The sequence below is a fragment of the Perissodus microlepis genome, chromosome 5 (assembly GCF_051167445.1).
Source record: "Perissodus microlepis isolate ML-2025 ecotype Zambia chromosome 5, ASM5116744v1, whole genome shotgun sequence".
Taxonomy (NCBI): Eukaryota; Metazoa; Chordata; class Actinopteri; order Cichliformes; family Cichlidae; genus Perissodus; species Perissodus microlepis.
The window spans coordinates 31,992,273-32,016,597 of NC_140465.1; the positions used below are offsets into that span (position 1 = coordinate 31,992,273).

General features: G+C 37.5%; 1 protein-coding gene across 2 annotated transcripts in view; it reads right to left on the reverse strand.

Annotated features, from left to right (window-relative positions):
- Window positions 1–7,706: 7,706 nt before the first annotated feature.
- Window positions 7,707–24,325, reverse strand: part of cdh22 (cadherin 22) — a 178,045-nt gene continuing 161,426 nt past the window's right edge. For both annotated transcript variants that reach the window (XM_084929425.1, XM_084929423.1), the window contains 4 exons: window positions 18,247–18,364; window positions 14,867–15,016; window positions 14,492–14,593; window positions 7,707–9,596 (listed from right to left, as the gene is read on the reverse strand). In XM_084929425.1, the coding sequence (XP_084785551.1) occupies window positions 9,064–9,596; window positions 14,492–14,593; window positions 14,867–15,016; window positions 18,247–18,364 (903 nt within the window). In that variant the 3' untranslated portion in view covers window positions 7,707–9,063. The remainder of the gene's footprint in view (window positions 9,597–14,491; window positions 14,594–14,866; window positions 15,017–18,246; window positions 18,365–24,325) is intronic.

A 24,325-nucleotide genomic window follows, 5' to 3' on the forward strand; every position in this document is an offset into this window, starting at 1 on the left:
TCCCAACTCGAGCGGTAGACGCGTAACGCGCGTATGCACAAAATGCCGTAATACACAAAAACTCACACGCGTGGTTTTTTTCGCGAGTCAAACGCCAGAAACGCGCTACACTGACGGGCGTTTCAGGCGTTTTGGCGTTTTCGCGACGCAAATCTGCTTCCGAATTTTCGCGGGAGCCGCAATCGCGGGTCATCGCGCCTTTCCATTGACTTTACATGTAAACCTGATGCTCTGGCCGCCTCTATCGCGTTCGGTGTGAACACACCGTTATGCCATCAGCTTGTCCTCGGTCACGGTTTCCTTCCACATATAGCTTTGCAAATATTGCATAAAAAGCGCTTGCAGGAACAAAAACATAATATTCCAGAAACATGCTTTGCCGATCCGATCAGCTGTTCGTAACACTTCCCACATTGAAACAGACATCAGCGCAAACGATGGCATGTCCGCCATTTCCTGCCCGAAATCGGAAGTGACGTCATTTTCGCGGAAAATGTAGTTTTTTACTTGTAGGCCTTAAAAGCCTATACTGGTGTTTTTATAAGTCATGTTTGACTTTATGCTTTTCTGAATAGTTGCTGGGATGCTTAGAACTCAAATTGCACTGCTTAAAATAGTTTATTTTGATGCACATGCTGTTTTCTTTGCAAATTTGCATCATAGGATTGTTTTTCGTTTTTCCTGCAGTATATAAAAATTGGTGTATCTCAAAAATAAAACTATGACGACACTCAAAATAAATTTCCTGTTGTTGTAAACTATTTTTTTTAAAGTTTTGAGGGATAAACCTCTTAAATTTCTCCAAGTAGAAATATATGTAAAAAAAAACAAAAATGATTTTCAATTTTTTTGTAGTTTATTGCACTTTTTTGCAATTTATGTAGTTACTATGGACTTAATGCATACATATTATTAAAATATGGGCTATGACAGTTGTATTGATGTATAGCAACTTGAAATGCTCCCAAAAATGGCACTACAGCATGTAAAAATATAAAGTAAGCTCTGGCGGCCTTGGTTCTATGGTAGGTCTTAAAGGGTTAAGGCACCTTTAACCTGAGTAAACTTGGTAGTTGGTTTGTCTGGGTTGCCAGAAATAAGAAAGAATGAGCATGAAATTTCTGTATTGGAGAGATATATTATTATCTGACTAAACCATCCAGTTGACACATTTTACTTAAAATCACTGGTACACTGTACATCAATAATACAGTGACACACAATCCCAATAATTTGCACACAAGCAAAATGTTGAATTTATAAGGAAAACCAATTTCTTTTTAAAGCACCTTTTTAATTTTTTACATGCTTTGTAGTATAAAACATAATAAGCTACTAGATGATAATCACAAGAATCTTAAGCTTTGATTCTGATGGAGAGTTGGTGTAGGAGTGAGGTGAAATGAAAATGTTTAAAAAGTTTAGTAGAACTGTTGCTGTTAAATTCAGTACAACAGAAATCACAATTACTGGCATAATTACTCAGTTGAAGTTAAAAAAAGGACTTGAATTACACAGTCACTATCTGGTCAAAAATGACACAAAGATTAATGACTGAGGATTTAACGGAAATAGAACTGAAAAAACTCATCAGTTATCTAGATTTAATTACATTTAAAAAGTGTCCATTGCTTTTGAAATTTGTGTTGTTTTTTGAAGCTTAAATCATGTGATGATATAAATGCACAGCAGTAGAAAAACTATACTTTTAATAATCATTGCATGTGAAGGGGGAAGATGTTACCGACAGCACCAGAAAAAGTCCCACAGCTAAGATTCCCACAAGGGCACTGAAGTTCACGGTTTAATATGCAAGCATGATATATAAATGTGACAACATGAAGCATTTCCTTACATTATTAATGCAGTTGTTTGTAACTTGAGTCAGTTTTTAGAGTACAATTTATGGAAATTCAATCAAAACTTTTGTTATTGTATTTATGTGTTTATTTAAAGACTGTTTTGCAAATTGGTTGAAAGGTGGCATGTTTAAAATAAGCATGCACAGAGATATCAAAAACTACAAATCACGAGAAGAACACAGGAACGGATAAAACCAATGACTTTGTTTTTAAAAAAGCAGAATGTTTGTCTGCATGCTTGATTTAATATATAACTGAGATGGGAGGCGATTCCTCAGAGCCATTAACCCTGAATTGAAGACGATGGGAGAAGACAAAGAAGATTACATTGGCTCTGATGTGCTTGATCCTATTCAGAAATGCATTATTTCTAAATGATAGTGAACTTGGAGTTGTATTCCATAGAGTGGAATTCATCAATTTAGGTAATCGTTAATAGTTTGTATGATAAAATCAGCTTTGTGAAATTTGCAGAAAACCTTTGAACCAGAAATGTGGTGTGGGATTAAGTATTCATTTATTGACTATAAAAAAAACCCTATTTATTCATTTGTTTTTGCTTTTTTTTGACAGATGTTTTCTCTACACTTGAGAGCATTAGCATACAGTTTTTTTTAGCACTTAAATGTTAATTTCTTGTGCTTGAAAGCTCTGAAATAATAAATCCCATAACACGTTGTATGTAAAAAGTCTGTATAGTGCCAATCTTATCTATAGTTCACAGGGAGATGTCCTCCTTTATTTAAACTGACATAACATGTGGCGGAATACTTAAATCTAATAACACACAGACAACGTCGGATCAGCTGTCTGCCAATGTACAGTGACTCACAGAGGAGTCGTCATTGACCAGTAAATCAGATCTGCACTTTGACTCACTGCTGCAAAGACAATTGGCAGGTGCAGCTTTTAATACAATCTTAATCTGCAGTATCTTTGAAAAAAAATGCCTGTTGATGACTAGCTCATTTCCTGGCCATGAAGCACAGCTGTTTCTGTTAAAGCTGTGCCATGCGTTATTGCTGTGGTCGGTCCATCACGGGCACCAATGCCAATATATACACTGTATGTATCAGTCTGATGTTAGCACGTTGTAACAAAACAACAGTATTTGAATCAAATGAATAAGAATGTGTTAGACTCATATCCTCAGTTTTGAAATCTGTTTGTCTCATCACTTAACCCATAGGCTTTCATCCAATGACACTAACAAATGAAAAGATGACTTTGCTTAGGTAAAATATACTTTAGACACATCTTACCACGTAGTGTGACTAAATGGTCAGAGTTTTGTACAGTCTTTAGGTGCCTTGAATGATCGACTGGTTGCTGGCAATGGTTGCTAGAAGCTGCTGGCTCTTGCTGGGTTGCTGCACCAAAAAGCTAGTAAGTGCTTTGGTTGCTGGCAGGTTCCCATAGCATTTCATGTTTGTCTGCAAATACTTACTAAATACAAGCCAAGCAGTAGTAAAACTGGGAAAAATGTGCTTCAAACTGGAAGTTGAGAAGTGTTTTTTGCCTCCTTCCCTACCAGGTAGTTTCCAGGGGGTTGCTGACTGATAGGCTGGCCTGGGTGATTGGGGCATCAGCAATCATCTTCAGCCTGTATGGTAGTACCCACTCACAACCACTTGGATAATACTTATTTTTTCCCTTGCGACAGGTGGTTGACAGATGGTCGTTATTCACTTTAATCACCTGACCTTACATTTTTAGACATCCAAAATGGTGACCAAATGAATGTCACAGTGGTCATGTGTTTGCATAACCTTAATAGACTCCAGTCAAAATAGACACTACAGACAACAATAAATCTTTCAAAACCATTACTTGTGAAGTGTTTTTCAGTTTAACTTTCTGTATTAACCTCTCCCTGGATTTAGTGATTTTATTCTTATTTTGCTGTTTTCAAGATGTTTTAGAAGAGCAGTGTTGTGTGGGTGGGTGTTTAACCCACTATTAATTAATGTGCAGGAAGGACAGTGACAAGGGTACATTATTGACTCATCTCCTCAACTTCCACTCTCTGTTTGTTACGAATGTTTAAAGAGCTCTAAGTGTGTGTCTGACTGAGGCCAGGGCTGGCTGAGCCACATCAATGACTGTATAAATATATGTTTTCTACAGTCAGTGAGCTACACACACATGCAGAGCAAAGAAGCCACACCAGACAGGATGAAGGAGGTCTGAAAATATTAATTTGTGCTTTTGAATGTAACGGTCCTGAAACATTTGGAAAATAATGTTGATTTTTCTGTTTCAGTGCTTTGGTCTTGCTAATGCTCCTCACTCTTGTCATTCACTCTTGTTCAACCATAGCTCCCTCTCTCGCTTTTATTTAGCCAGAAAGGAGTGGTAGTGTTTAATATGTTTACCATCTGTCACTATAATTGCTGCATATCAAACATTTCTCTGAGAAAATACCTACACATGTATGCATATCTGAAAAATAAACCTTTCTATAGCAAAAAATATATATATATTAACAAGCGCTTTCGCCTAATTCACCTGACTAACATTTTAAAACGCTTTCACATCCTTGGACGTAAAACAATGTCATTCTGTTGATAATGCCGCTCTTGCACAAGGTCTATATGCACAAGGTGTCCTTTGGCAATGGTGCACAGCCAATATTAGACACAAGATATTATTAGACATTAGGCAGAGATAACATCTTTTAAAGAGCAATAAAACCCTTATTAGAAGGTCAGAGGGGGTAGAGGGGAAGTAAGCTGGAACTTTCAGAGCCAGGAGATCACAGTTTGTGTCCCTTTTGGGAGTTTTGTGTTTTGCACTGTACCTGGTTAGTTTCAGATACTGAAAGCTGCTTAGATTTACAAAAAGATCATAGCTTAGGTTAAAATATGCCCCTTGACAACAGTAACTCTGCATGTTGTAAAAAGAAACCCACCCGTTTCATTTAAATGTGACGAGATGGGAGCAAGACACCTGTTTCCCTATTGCCATAAAGAGACCTTCTGTGTATCTGTGAGACACCAGCAGCTTTGATAAAATGGCAGAAACAGATGAAAACATGAACGACTTGATTTATATGTAGCGGGATCATGACCGCCCAAAGAAATCAAAAACAAAGGAAGGAAAAAAACAGGCAGTAGAAACCTGCTAATTCTTTGAGGGATGCATTACATCTTGCTTGTTGGAAATTTTTAGGTAATAGTTATTTTGAATTAGACCACTATTAGATCTCTAATACAATGAAAATAAATAAATCATGGAATCATTGAATAAGGCACAAATAATCACTCCAGGCTTTACTGAGCTTTACTGCCTGCTCAGGACTCGCCGCTGGCTACTGCACACATTTATTTCTTCATGAGCCAGTGCACAACCTCTGATCCTCTAGCAGGGCTGTGTTTACTTATCTAAGACTTAAAATCAAAAGAAGGGGTAACTGGGATTTTTCCCATTAGGACCTTTGTATAAGATAGTGGACTCTGCCCAAGGACCTCAGGCAATGCCAGAATCAATATTATCTTAATGTTTTTTGAAAAAGTACACATTTTTATGTGATGGTGGCAGTGTTGCCTCAAACTGAAAATGAATTATTTGAGAATACTGTGCTTTTCACTGTGGAGTCTGTGTGTTATCCACTGTCCTGCTTGGGTTTCTTCCCACAGTCCAACGGCACGCAGGTAAGCTGAAGCAGATTTATTCATGGCCCCTTTTCTATATGATTTAGACCTGTGGCAAACCAGTCCAGATTGCAGCCTGCCTCACCCCAAATGTTTGCTGTCAATGATTTTTCTCTTTCAGAACCTGAAGTACAATAGAAAATGGATGTAATTAGATTTTTTTTATTATCATTTTTTATACTCATGATGTCTTGTGTGTTTTATATGACAAAGCTTTTAATTAATTTTAATTCTGAGCTTTGAATATGCTATACAAATAAATGGGAGCCTTGTTTTTGATTCAGATTTGTACTGAATGATTTCTTTGCAGACCCAGGTAATGCGCTGTCACACAACCGTGAGAGAAAAGTCATGGTCATTATCTAATCTTTGAATGAAACGCTTCTCTGCCCATGGAAAAGGTGTCATTTTGTGAAGAAAAAGACATACAATTTTCTATCCGAGTCCAGTTTTTGTAAAGAGTGAGTGGCCATCTATCTATTATACTCATCTCATTTTATTAATTCACCTTGTCAGAGTGCTGCATTTGTAGTCTGGTTTGCTTATGCAGTGTACATGCACTGCATTTTAGCTAAATGAATTTGTTTTTACACTGCTGAAGGTGAAAGCTTTGTTTTTAATGCCTGAGAAAAAAAAACACACAAAAAAGACTAATGCTATTCAGCTATTAGGCTATGTGTGATTGATATTTTCAGCAGCGCACATTCATATTTCCCCAATGTTTAATCAATTGTCATTACCCAGCCAAGAACAAAGAGAAGAGGATATTTAATTTGCACACAGCTATCCCCCTGGAGAACTGTCAATCACCAGCCATCTATCTACATAACTAATGACTGGCCTCATGCTGCCCTTGGAGTTGGGGGGATATTCTGATTTATGGCAATGCATTCATATGTTCACATGTTCAGGTCATCACTGCAGATTGACACTTTCCTAGACGGTGACGGAAGATGAATGAAAGGCTCATTTGCATTTGCATGGATGTACAGATGCAATTGGAGGATCTCATTTCCCCTAAATATGTGCTTACTCTTCAACCTCAGCTTTTACAACATTAGTCACATGACCTCTTTGACTGCAGATTTTGGCCACCTAGACAACATTGTGGTCTACATAGTTTGTTTAAAGGACATTTACATGCAACCCTTCCTTTATGATTGTGAGTAGGGAGCTCATGCTGACCTACATTTGTATAAATCCATCCAGCGTACGACATTTGCTTGTCAGTGAGCAAATGCTGTTAGGCTAAAAGCTATGATTAATAATGAATGGCCAACCACTCCTTGGCACAGATGCACAAATAAATACAAACACTGATGCAGTATGGATCAATACAGTATAATAGAGTACAATGCATATTGATGAAGCCAGGGATGTAAGATGTGATTTAAATTGTGAAATCAATTTGAGTTTCTTCTTTAACATAACTTAATTACTGGTGCACAATTTTTAAAGACTATCCATCCATATGCTAATTACAGAATTTTTGTTGATGCTGATTGAAATAACTACAGAAAAAAAAGAGTTGCAACTATTCTGCAACTGCAACAACGTGAAGTCAAGTTGTGCTGCTAATTGTTGCATCACTGCTATACTTGTAAAATAGCATGGCAGCATATATTTTGTCATGCTGCTGTTACTTTAGTTTTGTAGAATAAAAGTCTAGATATACCTTTTTTTTGTCGAGCAGTGATGGATGAGTTATGTTTGAAACATAGTTCAATGTCACTTCTTAGCAAACTATGAGTGGATACAGTAGCGCTACTGAAAAAAAACTGACATTTCTTTGAAACCCAGTTATGTGAATCCAAGCCACTGTCTGAAGGGCCATTTTAGCAGCAGGTCAGAAAGATAAAAGCAACTTCATATACTTCAGCATCCTCTGGTGACTACGACAATTACTGTAGTTTGGCAGAAGGCAGCCAGGAGGGATACACGCTGAGAGGAGAGTCTTTGTTTGGCTGTGGCCTGTCATATGGTCTGTTTGTTTCCATCTACAACTATTCTCTGAATCTACCCCTGGTGTAAACAAAACCTAGCTCCACAATTATTCATAATTCAGCAGACATCTTCAGCAAACAAGTGGCAACAATAATTAGTAACAGAGATGCTCTATTTACTTTATCTCCGTGATCTCATTTACAAAGCAATTCACTGAGTAATTTAGTTTATTGCACCAAGCGAGATGTAGTTTTTACCAAAAAATCAAATATTTATTTAGCTTTTTTTTTTCATTTTCCATACATTTGCAAGTTAAGGTCAACACTGAAAAGGCTGTGGATACCAGGTGGATGTGACCACTTCCTTAATCACATTATCCCATAAAACTCTTTCTTTAATTAGACATAACCGTTCTTCCCTTACCCCAAAGGAAATAAAATGTCAAAAGGAAAATTAAACATCTCAGGATATGAAATAAACTGAACATATTGTACACATTCACACACAAATCTGGAATAAAGATTGGCTCCCTGTAGGACAAGGCTGGGCATCAGCCAATTCCAGGAAAACAGTCATTTTGTTTCGTCTTAAATCACTGCTGCGGTTTGTGCCTTATTGCCTTAAAAATGGCTGTGGAAAGGATAAGAAATGATTAACACACATTTTTTTTCTCAGTTTGTCACCATAAACTCCCCTCCTTTTTTTTTTTTTATAAATCACTAAAATACAGCAAAAGTGCATCAGTCTTTGCCATTCAGACTAAACTGGCAGCTGTTTTCTTCGGCAGTTCTATTATTCAGTGTGTTGCCTCTGTTCTAGTTTCCTTTGCTTTTCGTATATCTGTTTGAAGTTGGTTATCATTTTACAAAAGTGGTCATAGAAAATAAATAGAAATATTTTCCAGAATGTAATTTTATATGACCCAGATGTCATCTCTTCACTGGTATTGTGTGGACTCCCCTGCTAATGCAGTTCTTCTTTCTTCCATGTTGTGTCGTTTGATTAATGATGTCCTTTTCCCCTCACTTTTTCATTAACACTTTAGCAGAGTTCACTCTTGTAGTTACCATAGTGAGCATGGTATAAATAAATAAATAAATACATAAAAACAAATAAATACATAAATATTTCGGCATCAAATAAATACATGACACTTTACCTTGGCATGGTTTAACCCCACCCATGTAATGCTGACAGTCCGTCTTTTAACTTAAAATAAATGTTCTTCTTTCCTGAGAGAAACAAACTCTCCCTTTGCACATGGTTAAATAGCAGTTTTAGATATCGCTCATTCTCTTCCTTATTTCATATGATCACCAGAGCTTTTGAATTTAAATCTTAAAACTCTCACACATACGAAAAAACAAACAAGTGTAAAAAAAAGAAAGCAAAAAAAAAAAAAAAACCTCTCAAAGTTTTCTCAAAGGAGTTCAAAGTCTGAGACTGGGAATTTTGCTAAAGAGATAAAGAGGTGGTACTCTGACTGTAATGAGTACATAGACTGGCTCTGATCTCAGTAGCCTGCCAGAGGGTGAGAAGGGGAGAGAGATAAGTAGGAGGAAGAAGAGGGTGTTTAAAAGTGTCTCTGCTGAGAAGAAGCTGTGCTAGGACCTTTCCTCCTCAGGGTTTCCTGGTGCGTAGTAGCCTGCCAGTTGCCTGAAGCGTGGTCCCCATTCGCTGAGATAGGAGAAATCCTGTTCTGAGGTGGTGGACAGTGTATGAATGGAACTTAGCGAAAGCGCCGGTGAACTGGTGCCCTCAAAGGCGTATGTCTGGAAGGAGTCATATGGTGGCACTGACAGGTCAGCATCAGCCTGCTCCACCTTCTTTCGAATGTAGCCTTTGAAAAGGGAAAAGTCTGTTGCTGCCGCAGCAGCTGCCTCTGCGCCACTGCCACCCACTCGTTTAGCTTGTATCCACTGTGGCAGTGAGCGGATGTCTGGGCCAGAGTCACAGCTCTTGGCCTCTGGAAAGTCATAGAGGTTCCTCAGAGCACTCATGTCATATGCCTGAGTGTCCTGCTCCCCTCCACCCTCATCGTTGTACTTGATGACGTTATCCCTCATGTCCTCCTCGTCCTCTGTCATCCTCTGGCCCTTCCTGTGGCGTTTCAGGGTTAGAATCAGCAAAACAAGAACTGATGGACAGAGAGAGAGAGAGAGAACAAGAAAGTGAAAAGAGACGATATTTGTAATTCTACATTAAAATAACATATTCAATTCAATTCAGTGAATAGATTTTAAGACAAACACAAAAACACATATATCCACAAACGTTCCCACACATGAATTCTCGTGCTTTGGTAAAACACAGATAAAAAGGTTCTCATTTACAGGTTTCTCATCACACAGAGGCTTAAACATATTGCATGCAAAAAGTGAATCCCCTTGTCATTTTGTGATGAAAAAACACATAAAATGCCTACAGGTTCGGGCCCTTTTTAAAAAAAAATGTCCTATCAGTCTGTTAATCTGACTGTCAAACTGTCTCTTTCGCATCTTCAACCCATCTGGATTGTCCACTTCATCTTAAACAGTCTTTTTCAGCCATCTGCTAACTCACCGCCGGTGGCTAGGGTCCTTGCAGTCTAGTCTACCTTCCCTTCATCTGGGGTTTCTATGATGTTGCTTTTCATCTGAGTAAAATGCTTCTATTTTGCATGCTCAGGTTTCTGCAATAAATTTCGCTCGTTACGTGTTCTCTTTCTCCTTACTGAGCTAAATGTGTAAGTCGAGCATACACTGCACATGATGGATTTGCAAGTGCTTTCCATAGGAAAGTTTCTAACTACACCCATAGTAACTTTGATTTCACCTCTCGGGGCAAAGGCACCGCAGGGGAAGATAATATATTATCAAGTTTTACATTTCAAATGCATGAGCATTGATTTTTCAACATCTTGACTGCCTCGCTCAGAAATATGATTCAAAAGGCTTAATGGAGACCAATCTGTATATCAATACTCATCCAAGTCAAGTGAAAGTAAGACTTTTTGTTTCTTCAGCTAAGAAATTGAGGAGACCACTCAGAAAGAGAGATAAATGCTTAAAAGTCTTGATTAGAAAGAATTGTGATAGATCCTGTTATGGACTAATGAGATGAGAGGAAAACAAAGGCTGTATGCACAGATAAATCAATCTGGCTTTAATTTCAGCTTAGTTATTTTAATTACTGCCTTCATTTGTGATTAGACAAGTCTCACTTAGCTCAGACACCCACCCTCTAACTTCGTCATCCCTCCTCAGGGCTGCACTTTTCCCTCTGAAACTTCCACCAGATTTGTCTCAGATTTGCAACAACATTAAATGTCATTTACAGTGATGGTAAAAACTTATTAGAGCCAGTTATTAATGAATGATGCACACTGGGGAGTGTGACAAAGATAATGAACAACTCAATTTTGAGTAGTGGGATAAACAGCAATCTAGCTGCTCTTTGATCAGGTTATTAGCAAAGAAGAATGTGCAAAGGGATTTTTCTACAGTGCATAGTAAATACTCTGAAAGACAAGGATAAAAGTACTTTATTCTGATGTGCCTGTCAATACGATTGTACTAACATTCATTTATTAAAATAAAAGGAGAAAAAAAATCTACTGTAGATCAAAAACTGAACTGTATAACAGCATCAAAACAGCTTCTGACTCACTTCCTTGGTATTTTGTTATCTTAATGCACATTCATTGTTGTTGTTGTTTATTTTTGTTCATGAAAAACGATGGTCTTTCGCTTCTGAGGGCCATATTTCACAAAAACCAGATTATAAATGGCAGCACTGTCCTGATTCACAAAACACTGCCAATTGCAAATTGCTGACAAATTGGCAAGTACTACAACACTCTTGCAGGCTCAGAATTGTTTCTGTCTCTAAAATGGAAAGCTAATTATTCTACTCTCCCGTTTTACAATATAATCTCAATAAGGGAAAAGAAGTTGCCTGGCATGTTCTCTAAAATGCTTTGTTGTACCTACAGTATTTTTTCCTTTTAGAAGGCACAATAAGCAACAGCTCTAAAGGGATGCCAGTGAAGGGACATTCAGATAGATCATTAAGCAGTATACATCATGCATCTTCTGGAACAGATAGCCTAAAACAGATGCCTACAAGCCCACAGAGATAAAAAGACTATCAATTCTAATGGTGCCTGTGCTGTCCTGGATGGCACATATTGTTTGATGTCCTGAACCCAAAATACCCATTCATACATTGTGAAAATGAGCTATAGTGACGTTGTTTCAGAGTCAAAATAGATGGATGTTAGAAATAGGTGCTGTGTACAGGAAATCCATACATGTTAAAGCATGTATATTAATATGCATAAGGGCATGGAAAATGTGACGCTGAAGGTCATATGATTATATTAATAAATATTTCACCTTTCTTCCCATCTCATTTCTTTGTACGCCCTACACAACATTAGAATATAATAGTGATGGGATCTATACAACGAGTTGTTGCTGTTCCTGGTAATTGTTTTTCAATTGCTATAAATGCCCTAAAATTCATTTGTAAAGTGAAACACCCAGTGGGTTCATTGCCTACAGAGCTGTGACACAGACTAAAAAGCTTTGCTGATCTTGAATTGGATTTTATTCATCATCTCTGACTGATATGTACAGTTGTTCTCTTCTTACATTGTTTGCTGGGCTCCACTGGGATACGGTGTCTGTAGCCATTGTGTTTATTCTTCTCCTGTATGAATTGGGTAAATTAATTGCCAGGCAGCTGAAGAAAGAGTCACGGTTTGTGGTAAACTGTGGCACACACAGCCATGCATACTAACCAAGCACTAAGACAGTTACTCTAAATTCACACTAATGTGAAGAATAATAGGAGGTAGGAAACTATGAACTCCTAGGTGCAGAACAGCCTCCCTTCAGTAAACTGTGTTAAAGAGTATGTGCTATTATGTGGCATTCTGAAGCGAAGATGATCTGATAGCCTCACTTTTCAGAAACCCTCCTAATGGAATTTACCTTTTAGGTATACAGATGCTTGAATTGAAAGCCACTGAAAACATATTTAACTAGGAGATTAGCACGTCTAAATTTCAATTCAACACCACGTACAGAGTTTACTCTTGCAGGAAGCATATGTACCTGCGCATAGCTGTCTCTTATACATACAAAGCTGGTCCCTATGTGTACAGATGTTGCGATAAGCGTTCCTGACAAGACGGTTAATTTACCCTTGGGCTGCGCTCGTTGCCCCCATGCGGGAGTTCATCACAAGCAGATGTGAGGTAATTGGAATAGATGCATGCAGATGCTGCAACGCAGTGAAATGGATTCATCACATCAGGCCTATAAATGAACTGATGGAGGGATTGTTTGTTCGTAAGGTAATTAGGCAGAAATTTGTTTTCATTTTTCTCATCACCCAACAATTGATATAATAGAGGTTGCCCAGTCTCTGGAGAGAGTGCTAGCTTGTTGGTTAGGCAGTCAGAGTGTATATCTGCATATGTGGGAGAGAGAAGATGATGTGCACACAATAACGTTGAATAGAGAGAATGAATTACATTGCAGTTACTAGGAGTGGAGTTATTAATTTAGGTTTGTAATTTGTATAGGTGTATAGCATGTTATATGGTATAGTATGAAAAAGGAAAAGAGGAAAGTGTGCAGCTGAAGTGATACGATTCCTGTCACATGTCCCACTCTAGTGTTGTTATTCACACTACATGATAGTTGTGAAAACAGTGTTTATCCCCCTGATCCTAACCCCTGCAGTCCTGAGATTTGACTGTCCACATGATGACTAGCAGAATGTAGGCGCTTTAACCTAGCATGTCCTTCAGCTTTTTATATGAGGCACATTTACAGGCAAGAGAATGGCACGGATTACTTACACCATCGGAATAAAGAAAAAAAACTGCATACTGCTTGTTTTTGTTCACTAAGCCACCCATTAAATAAAATATTTTGTGCAGTCTATTTTCATGCACAGAATCGAGATTTTTAGTAGTTTAAAGGCCATACCCAGGTTTTTCAGGGGGGATGCAATGTTGCTCAGTACCATAACCATAATACCAGAGAAACGTTTTTATAGCCAGCAGAGGTTGCCTTAGATTTGTACACAACATTTTGTTGAGGCTTTTAAAGCCATGATGAATAAATGATGCTCTGCTTTTGAAGTTCACTGCAGTAGATGTCTCAGTTAATGGAGACAGAGTTTTAACAACTCTCATTAGAAAAGCTCTTAAAAGAAATAGTTAGTGATGTTATTCACAGTTGAGTCTGCATAGTGTCACATCATCCATCACTCAATTCCTGTGCAATGTAAAGTGTGTCGAGGAACGAGCGAGGGAAACAAAACACTGTGACAGCGCTGTGGTCTCATGCTGTCACTGTGGAGTGGAGCACTAACATGTACAGAAGGGGAAAGTGGGAAGGAAACTCATGAAAATTTAAAAAATGGCAATATCAAACATCTCTTAGGGGGTTAGCATATGCATTTATGTGTGCTAGGAGGTGCACATGTGTATGTGACTCTCTATAAAAATCCAATAATTTCTGGAAAGCCTCTATTCCAAGTGCTGAGGCTGCTCTTTTACATGTTTGCTTTCTCAAGACGACTTCCACTTCACTCCCATTCATTCCATCACAGTCTGTGTTCCAGGGATCAAAGTAGCTTGATATCATTTACAAAACTAGATGTCATCTGTGCCTCTTTCTTCTAGTGAAAGCAGCAACAAAATGTGTTTTTAATCTGTTTTAATGTCTCTCATTTAAGTTTTTAACAAATATGCATTTTCAGTTTAATTACATATGGATTAAATATAAAACTGGCCAGTCCAATAAAAGGTAACATGACTGTAGGAATTAATGACAAACAGGGACTGAGCTTGAATTGATGTCTTTAGGCCCAGCTGTCAACTAGTTGATCCCACTGTGATTCCACTGAATCTCAAAGTAAACATCCCAAACTAAGCATTATGGCAAAAAAGCAAACTAATGAATCCATACAACAATTCAACATACAGCAATACATTCATCGTCCATGCATTTATAAGAACATTCACTTGCTTACCTATTAGTATAAGCATGCACACCAGTAATGCTATAAGTGCCCCAGGACTGAGAGCTGCACTCATTACATAGGCTGTGGCATTGCAGGACTGGATGGCTCCATCTGCATTATAAAACATAAAAGGAGCATTTACTTTGCAAATTCAACACAAGCAGTTTGTCAAAGCCTCATCTTGTAAAGAAAATGTCTTTTATCATGTATATATTATGATTTTAAGAGTGTGAAATCTCTGTAGAGGACCATTTTAATGCAAATTTATGCCCTTGTGTTATTTTGTTGTTTGGCATGTAGATGACCTTTTAGCACTCCCGCTTCTGCAGAAGGTGACAGTGATGATAATGTTAGTAATGGTGCAGCTCATACAGCAGCACTCACCTGTGTCACAGCCGCAAACACGAATGGTCAGGGTGCCTGTGGAGCTGAGGGAGGGAGGCCCACTGTCAACCACTAGAATAGGCAGGAAGTACACGTTCTGCTCATGGCGGTTAAAGCCTGACCGCTGAGTCCGGATGCCAGCTGTGTTGTCTGGGTCAGATATGGGTTGGGATCAGAGAGAAGGTAAAGCACAGAAACACATATTAGTGACTTTATGATAAATAATACCATCTATGTCTCCTTGATAGTGTCTAGCTTTTACTAGCCTTCCGTAAATTTCATGGAACTCAAATCAGTAAGTTTATTATCATTGTTGTGGTTTTTTGTCTACTCTGTACTTACATCTGCACTGATAAAAGCAGTAAAAGAACTACTTGTAGAAGTGTTGTTCACTCAAACTTAAATAAATAATTATAGTTTTCAAGACTTGAAAGTTGACAATAATTCCAAGTAGTAGAAGTAACTCAAGTAGAATAAATAATTTTAGTCGGTGCACAGTCCAAGGTTTCCAGACAAAGAATGTCAAGTTTAACCTGAGGTTAAACTTTTATGGGAAAATAAACTGCTTTTATGCCATTAACATTTATCATGTATCTTCTTTTTCAAAAGCAAACAACAAGAGGAGAGGAAATCACTGTGAAAGGCACTGTGTGAAATTAAACTTTACTTGTGTATGTACGAGCTCTCTGCCAGAGACAAAGATAAATGTAACTCAGAATACAGGATGAGGCTTTGACAAATAGAGTCAGAGTGGCTTCGTGGGTATACTTGCATAGAGGATAGCAAGTAATTCATCTCTTCAAACGTATATCACTGTTATTCGTGTTGTCTTGGAGCTCCTCTGACACATGTAGAACAATTTTCATATTACCGTTTAAGTACGGGAAGCCTACACCTCTATTTGTCCTTTTGACTTTAACACAGCATTCCATTCCACTGCAGCACTGAAAAGATTCTCCCTACATCCGCTACAGTCTGTATCCAACAGTAACAATGTAATTGATCACTTAATTTGTCAGTCCAAATGAACACAACAGTCTGAGACTGTATGCCTCTGAAAACTTTAAAACACCCCCACACCACGTATCGTTTAATTTCTGTATCCGGAAGGATAATTAGATTAGGATTCAGTTTTCAATTCTTTTTTTCCCTTATGGTATTATTTATAACAAAATGTGTATTTTTATTTTCCTTTTAAATTTGTCTTATGTATCTTTTTAGCATGCCACGGGGCATTTCACCCATAACATGAAGGCAGTTTGTCATGTAACAGCAAATTATATTTGTTGAGATAAGGTTTTGCTTTACAGACGACCAGCAACAACTTCAAAGAGTTTACCAACATGAAAAAAATGCCTTTTCATCATTGTGTGTCAAGACTTGGAGACAGAACGCAATGTGACGCCATGATAAGGAAAAGAAGTGACAGATTGAAAGTCACAAGCTGACAAATGTGTCCATGAAAAAAAGGCAGTGCCAAAAAGAGGGGTAGAAGAATCAAATGTCTGAGTGGTATTTTGTTTGCCTCACATCAAAATATATACATGTTCTGAGGTGTTGTTTGTGGGCTTGTAGGCTACATATATATATATTTATATATGAAAGTTGTGTATTTTTTCCAGGGAAATGGGGTGAAATTGTAACATTACATCTAAGAATATATGTATTGTGATTATTTACCAGTCTCCATAATCACCTACATAGAAGGCAGACATTGTAAGCAGACACTGATAACCTTTATGATTTTCCAATGTGTGTGTAAGTGTGCATTTTTTTGTGAAAAGGCAGAAAAACACTTGTGGTATACTTCTGCTGTCCCCAGTGTCTGTATCTTTATTATTGTGTTATATTTGTTGGATTCACATGTAAGTGAGCGGAACTGCAGCAGACCTTGCTGCCTCCTTTACAGTGACATTTCTGTGGCTCCGGCTGCTCCCCTGACATTTTCCTGGTGTCAGATCAATCTTGATTTAGCCAGTTGTCACATTCACTTAGGTACACATATCTAAACGACGGATCTGCAAGTGCATTTGCAAAAACACAGACAGGCATGGAGAAGCTCATCTTCCTGACAAAGCAAAGTCATCACTGGGGAACACTGATTTTAATGTTTCTTTACATTTTGCAGGTAGGTATAAATTTTATGTTCAACACAATGTTTGAAAAAAAAAAAAAAAAGTCATCATTTGAGGAATAGAGAAAAAATCCACTGTTAAAGTGCTCAAATGTGAAAGATATTGCAAAGCTTAAACATTTATATAAAAGGCTTTGAAAAAAATATAGTCACGGTACAACTCTGCAGTTTATGAGATATACCATAAAACCATAAAAATACTTTTTTAAAATGGAGAGAATCATCCACATACTGGCATGCAATATTTTCTAATGATATTTTTCCCAACTAACAGGAGCGTAACAGCTGGTGTTTATCCAAAAAATAATAATAGAAATATCTCCCTTTTATGAGACAAAGGTCTAATCACACAAAAAATACACAATTTTCCCTACACCGTAAAAAACATCTCAAACAACTTGTCTTCTGGCAGTTAACTTTATCGGTTATTTTATGTTAAAAACATCAACCATCTGGCACTGGATTAAAATAATGCAGAAACTGTAATTATGGATTTAAATTTATATTTTCACAAAGATTTTTGAGCAACAGTCTTTCAAGTAAACATTGTCTTAAGGTGTATTTTTAAAAATGGATTTCACCAAATTTCTATATAGTTCTTGCAGGGTCTATGTATGCAAGTGTCCTGCTGCCTGTCCTGCCTTAGGTGCAAGACTACTTAAAACCAGAACTCGAGTGCCAGAGAGCCTTTTTGGTTTGTAGCTAGAGAGCTGTGTGTGGTGGTTGCTTAGTCCTGCTCTGTGAAGAGGAGTGTCTGTTTTGGTGATTCAGCCTTTTTGATTTACTTTATAATTCAGTGACAAAACTCGGGTTTAGTGTTTCCTGTCTTTAAAAGGCGATAGTGGCTTGTCTGTCTCTTTCAATTTATTTAGTAAAAAAATTAATACAAACTTTTAAGTTAGCAATTGTGCCTCCTTGTCTCCTTTTTTTCAACCTGGATACTTTTTTGTTACTTTCCCTCATCACTTGGACCTTATAGGGGTCAATTATTAATAATATAATATTATTAATATTATCACTTCATTATGGTGATAAGTATCAGTTCATTATAGATATGTCGCACCTGTGCACATCCAAATCCTTAAACTCACTCATAACAAATATAACACCTGGTCATAGACTGGACTCCTGCTTTTACTGTCATTACCTAAAAATTCAATAATGCTGATAATCTTATCAGCATAGCTGCACAAATACTGACTGCTTATTCACACATAACTTTAATTTGGAATCTTTGCCCTCTTACCTTTCAAATCCAACAGGGAGAAGTATCGATTGCTGGAGGCTTCAGGGGCAAGATTGAAGTAGAAACGATGTCCAGTCTGTGGCTCGTCCCTATCCACCACACTGATGGTGTGAATTAACTTAGGAAAGCAAAGAAGAAAAAGTGAAATAAAGTAACAAGAAAGAAGGCACAGACGTTAAGACTTTTCTATGCATTTCAAATAAATGTATATATAAAAACACTTTGCATTTCAAATATTTCTTTTATAAACGAGAAACTGATGTGGAACGAGTGTACTTGGATGCAGCAGACTAAGAAAGCGTCCTATATAACAGATAACAGAGTAGTTTAAAGGGACTACAGTTGCAAAGAGATTGAAAAAAATCCTTTCTAGAAAGTTGACACAGCAAAATAATAAAAAAAAAAGTCTTAATGGTAGAAATGCAAAACTGCCATAAAATATCTCACTAAAAAGAGAAAAGAACTAAGAACAGAAAAAAAGAGTCAGAGTCAGAGACACTCTCTGATGTTGCCGTATTTGTGCTAAGAAGGAGTAAAGTCAAAATGGAAATGTGTAGGAGAACAGAAAGAAAGACAGACTAGGTGGGGGTGTAGTTCTCGTATCTAATGCAATAATAGTGATCCACATTCAAAGACAAAAATCAACTGTGATCCAATTTTGAGAACTCTGTGTGGATACAATAAGGTGAGATAGGATTCACTGTGAGCTGAACAGACATCAAACAGCCCCTGGAGATCCTTTCACCTTAACATGGGGCTCTCAGTGACAATTCATCTTCCTCTCATCCTATTACTCCACAGCCAGCATGAAACCACAAGCTGATAAATGATATTTTCACATCACATCCATCGGCTCTGTTTCTATGTTTCCTCTGCCAGTACACAACCTCTAAGACCATGTCATTACTATTTTGATTATCTTCATCTTTGTTTATTACAGAACAATCACTGGGTTTAGGTAAATAAAATAAACCAAAAAAGCTACAGACAAAACAGTACCTCTTCAAATTTGTTTGTTCAAAATAAATATCAAAATGATCTACATGACATGGATGTTACGATGGCACTAGATGAAAAATATTTGTGATGCATGTGTGATATAACTTAACTTATTTATTCACCCTTCTTTTTATATTAATGCATGTTATCTTAGCCATGTCTTCCAGCTGCCATTAACTAAATGATGTAAATATTTTCATAATAACTGATTTCATACAACCCACACTTAGTCAGATGAGTCACAGTTTGAACCACACTTATCTTAAAAAGTTTTTTTAAATCTCTTGAATCTCTCCTTTCTCTATTATGCCCATCCATGTAATTTCTGCACTTTAATATTAAATGAATATTAAAATTAATTGCACCTTCCTCGGTCTCTTGTTGGGACTGCTGTCCCTCCAGCAGTTCTCAATGGCCACTAAACTTTGTCCAACAAGGTGCATCCATTGGCAGATGCAAAGTATGCCTGATTACCAGTCCAACCCTATCACTACATCACAACAAAGGTTGCTTGAAGTTAAAGATCACACAATAATACAGAGAAATCCACAACAACCAGATGAGACCCTGTGAGCAAGCACTTGGTGACAGGGGGAAGAAAAAACTCCCTTTTAACAGGAAGAAGAAGGAAAAAATGAACATTTAACATTTGTGAGTATGTGGATGATTATATAAGCCTCATCACATCTTAATTGTTTGATTTGCAATCAACTTCAGTGGTTCTAATAAAATTACAAAAACAAACAAACAAAAAACTGTCACTGTCCAAATACTCATTTTTTTCAGTCGTCATCAGCAGCATTATTCTGATTGCAAACACAGTCACCTTCCCTCTGACCTAATCTACATTCTTTAAAGATTTAGTACTTATGCTCGACACTCTGCACTTAGTTGCAAAACACCGCATTATATGACAGAGATAAAGTGTCTAGGCAGAAAATCATTGCATAAAACAAATGATTAAAAATATACATATAAAGTGTAAATGGTTGAGAAAGGAATGTGGAACAGGCAATATCTCCCGAAGTCCACCACTGTTATAATTTTTGTAGAACCTTGTAAAAAGACCAGCAAATTCATTTTAGCCTTTATAGTGGGGTTATTTTTTGTAATATTGTTTTTGGTGTTAAGGCAGACAAGTTTTATCTTGTACTAGGTGACGGGTACATGTACACACACACACACACACACACACACACACACACACACACACACACACACAGTTCAAAATCAGTAGAGACACACACGACAAACAACCTCCAGAACTCTTAAGTGAGGCATTTTTCAGAATGATTAAAGCAGGTGTTCGACAGTTGTAATTCCTTTGTCTGGTTTCAGAAAAGCACGCAGGATCAGATAAGATCAAGAGAAATGTATCAAGCCATTACTCAGCTGTTATAGTCTCTTCTTTTAGATGCAGGATACAGGTGCAGAAAAATGTTAAAGAGTTTTTTTTTATTGAACTAAACCCTTCTGTCTTTTCTCTTCACCCGTATGCCTCTTTGGCCTGTTCTCACTGTTTGTCACGGTGATTACCTTTTTCTCTAATTGCTTGTCCTTTACATTTATCTTTTACAAAGTGTCTCCCTTTCATCCTTTTACAAAAATGTGTCCTTCATTCATCATCCGTAAATTGATTATTCAAACAATATTATTGTAGATGTAATCCATGTGGTTCACATATAAAGTCATCTGCTTCATTGTGTGATTTTAAGCTCAATTTGCCCGTCTGTGAGACAGCCTCATTTATGGCACTGCACAGAACTCTTTGAGCCTGAGTGATGGTTATGCATTACTGTGACTAAGCTACTGCTGAGCACACTTCCGGGTCACAATTGTGCCTTCACAATAAACAGCGTCTCAGGATTGACGTTGCATCACAAACACAGAACAGGCTTAGTCATACTAACAGCTCAGGGAGGCTGTTTTGGAAAATATGCCTTACTTTGTAATTACAAAATGCTACAGCATGATTTCAGACTAAATCACTGCTTCTTCCTCAGTGTGGTGCAAAATCTCCACTCACAAATTATAGAAACACATGGACTATGAAATAGTGGCTGTACTCATAAATGTGATTAAAAAAATGAAAGCATATTATGAGATGACTCAAATCCCACATTTTATATTCAACATTTTTTACACATGAGCCAGTGTCAAGAGAATCATATCAGGATATCGTCTGCAGTTCGCCTTTCTCACGTCCACCACACACCGTGAGCCTCTCCATATCAGATACGGTCACACTACTCGAAATACAGTTTGGTTGAGCAATGTGAGTGCTTGGTTACGGTCTGCAGTGCCCAGATAAAACTCCCAGAACAATTTACCTTTACTGTTTTTAACTCAGACACAATCAGACATAACACAGACTTTCTAGGGCACTGGCAAGTCTGTTTAATGTGAGATCATACTGAGTCACATGCAGCTTTGCAAGTTAATGTCAAGAAGCATTAAGAGCGGCATTACATGTGTGTGGTAGCTTAGACATGTAGAATGAGGTTCTATGCCCACAGGGCATGCTTTTTTTCTCAGTGTTATTGTATTGTCTTTTTGTTACAATATAAAGCGCCTTGAGCCGACTTAGCGCTTTATAAACAAAATTGAATTGAAAATTGAAAAATTTTTTGCACAGTATCAGAGGATACAAATCTTCTGTAGCTGTATTTGGTGAAAAAACACTAAAGTACACAGTGTTTTGTATTGTCAGTTTGAAAATAGAACAATTTTGGATATAGTTCAGCATGACAGCACTCATCAGTGTCACTTCTTTCTCCCTAACCAATCAAAACCAAGAAGAGGTGGGACCTACAATATCAATACTGTCCAGAGTGCCAGAAGAAGAAACTGATTCTAGCTGTCACTGACAAACTAGTAATTTACAATCTAACATCGAAGACCTAGCAACAATAAGTGCTTCAGAGAAGCGCTCTGAAAATGGGGTCATTCGTGGATCTAGAGTTAAGAAAAAAAGAAACAAACAAAAAACCCCTTAAGCTATAATGCCAGGATCCAACCTTATACATACTCTAAATGTAAATGATGTTTAATGTAATCCCAAGATATTTTGATATCTTCTTTTCCACAATGATGTGGAAAAATGAGCAATGCCATCTCATTTGCTTTCTTGATTGGAGCACCGTGACTAAAGTTTCCTACACCCTTTGAATGTCACACATTGCTAGTGTTGGTACAAACATCCATGCATGTTGTCTCCATCAGAGTTATATGACTGCTTTAATCATGAATTGCAAATTATTTCATGAAAATACTGTAAACCATGGCTCAAATGTTTGCACTGCTGTTTTAAATCTTTGATTTCTTCTATAATCACACTTCGATTCGTTTAATATGAGAATTTAAAGAAGAGCAAAGGCCAAGCAAAATTCAAAAAGGGACAAACATCCCCTTTTTTAAAGATATTTGTATTTCACAGAGTATTTTGACCGGCAATAAACATCTTTATGCGTGTGTGTCTTCTCACACAATAACATAGACACAATGACATAGAGCAAAAACTACCAGACATACACAGTGATCTATGAAAAATACAGTTCAGTGTTGTATGCCAAAACGGGATGATAGTTTCTTCTCATCATTCTCTGAAGCACTGTCAACTTTATTTCTCTCTGAAGGTAAAAGAATAATGAGCAAAGAGAAGACACTATAAGCAATAACTTTATAATCAACCGGGGGATGAATCTACTCCTCTATTTGAAGAATATGAACAACAGTGAAGATGTAGTAAATGAGCCATGATCTGCTTTCTGTGACTGTGCCCTCAGTAGGGGGGACTCTCTTGCAGCATCGCAGGGTGAGTGGAAACTAAGTGCCAAGGGAGAGAGTGTAAAGTGAGGGAGAGAAATGAGAGAGGAGTGTGTGGGAGTTTATCGAGCAGCTAGTGAAGCTCCCTCAAGCACAATCACCTAATTAGATTTCTATCTAGCAGTCCCCTTTCCTGACCCCCTTAAATCTCTTGCATCTCTGGAAAACTACAGGGGGAGACTTCCCAAAAGTACACCCCATCTACACTATAGGTGTCTGAAAGGTGAAGGTTGTGAGGCAGAGGAGGCTTTCTCATTCACAGTATAAATCAGCCATTTCATGATGGCAGTGGGGAGGGTAATGAAAAAAATAAATAAATAAACATTAAACTACTTAAAATGTGTAGTGCTGGGTTCATCTCTGAAGCCTGGAATTCACTGCAAGCATCAGCGGTGCGTTTTCAAATGCATCCATTATTCTGAGTGGTGAAAAGCATTCTCCTGTTGCCCAGCGTAGAATTAAACTGACTCAATGCATTGTGCAAAACTTAAGTCACATTGCATGGCCAGACTAGACTGTCAAAAGATACATGCGAAAAATAAAAAGTAATATTAACTGGCACCATAGAAAAATCGTGAACTGGTTCTTGTAGAAAACCGGTACCCAGCATCCAATTTTTTGAAATTGCTAGTCTGCTTGTTTATCCATCCGATTTCAGGTTGTGTGCCAGAGGAGGGAAATGGCATTGCAGTATACAGTGTGGATATGGACATAACTTTTATTTTTATTGCACAACACCACGATGGTAAAGTGGAGGAATTAATTTTTCTTGGTGTAATTAACATATTGCATTACTTTTAGGGAAACGCATTCAGTGTAATGTGTGTAATAATTACTTTTTCTGAGTAGAGATCCGAACACTGATCACAACAAACATGCAACAACATTGTATTAATGAAATGTCTTTTGTATGCAGCTTAGCAATGGTGGTCATTCTCAAAGTGAATCAATGAGGAATCGAATCAGTAAGTGATATCAATAATAGAATCAGAATTACTAAATTCTTATCCATTCCCATTCCTTGTTCACAGTACTCAAATGGACTCCACAGTCACCAGATCTCAATCCAGTAGAGCACCTTAGATGGGAAATGTGCATCATGGATATTCGCTGACAAATCTACTGCAACTGTGTAATGCTATCATGTCAAAGTCTAAGGAATGTTTCCAGCATCTTGCTAAAAATTAAGGCAGTTCTGAAGGCACAAAGCCCGATCTGTTACTAGCAAGGTGTGCCCTAATATAAGGGGGTTTAA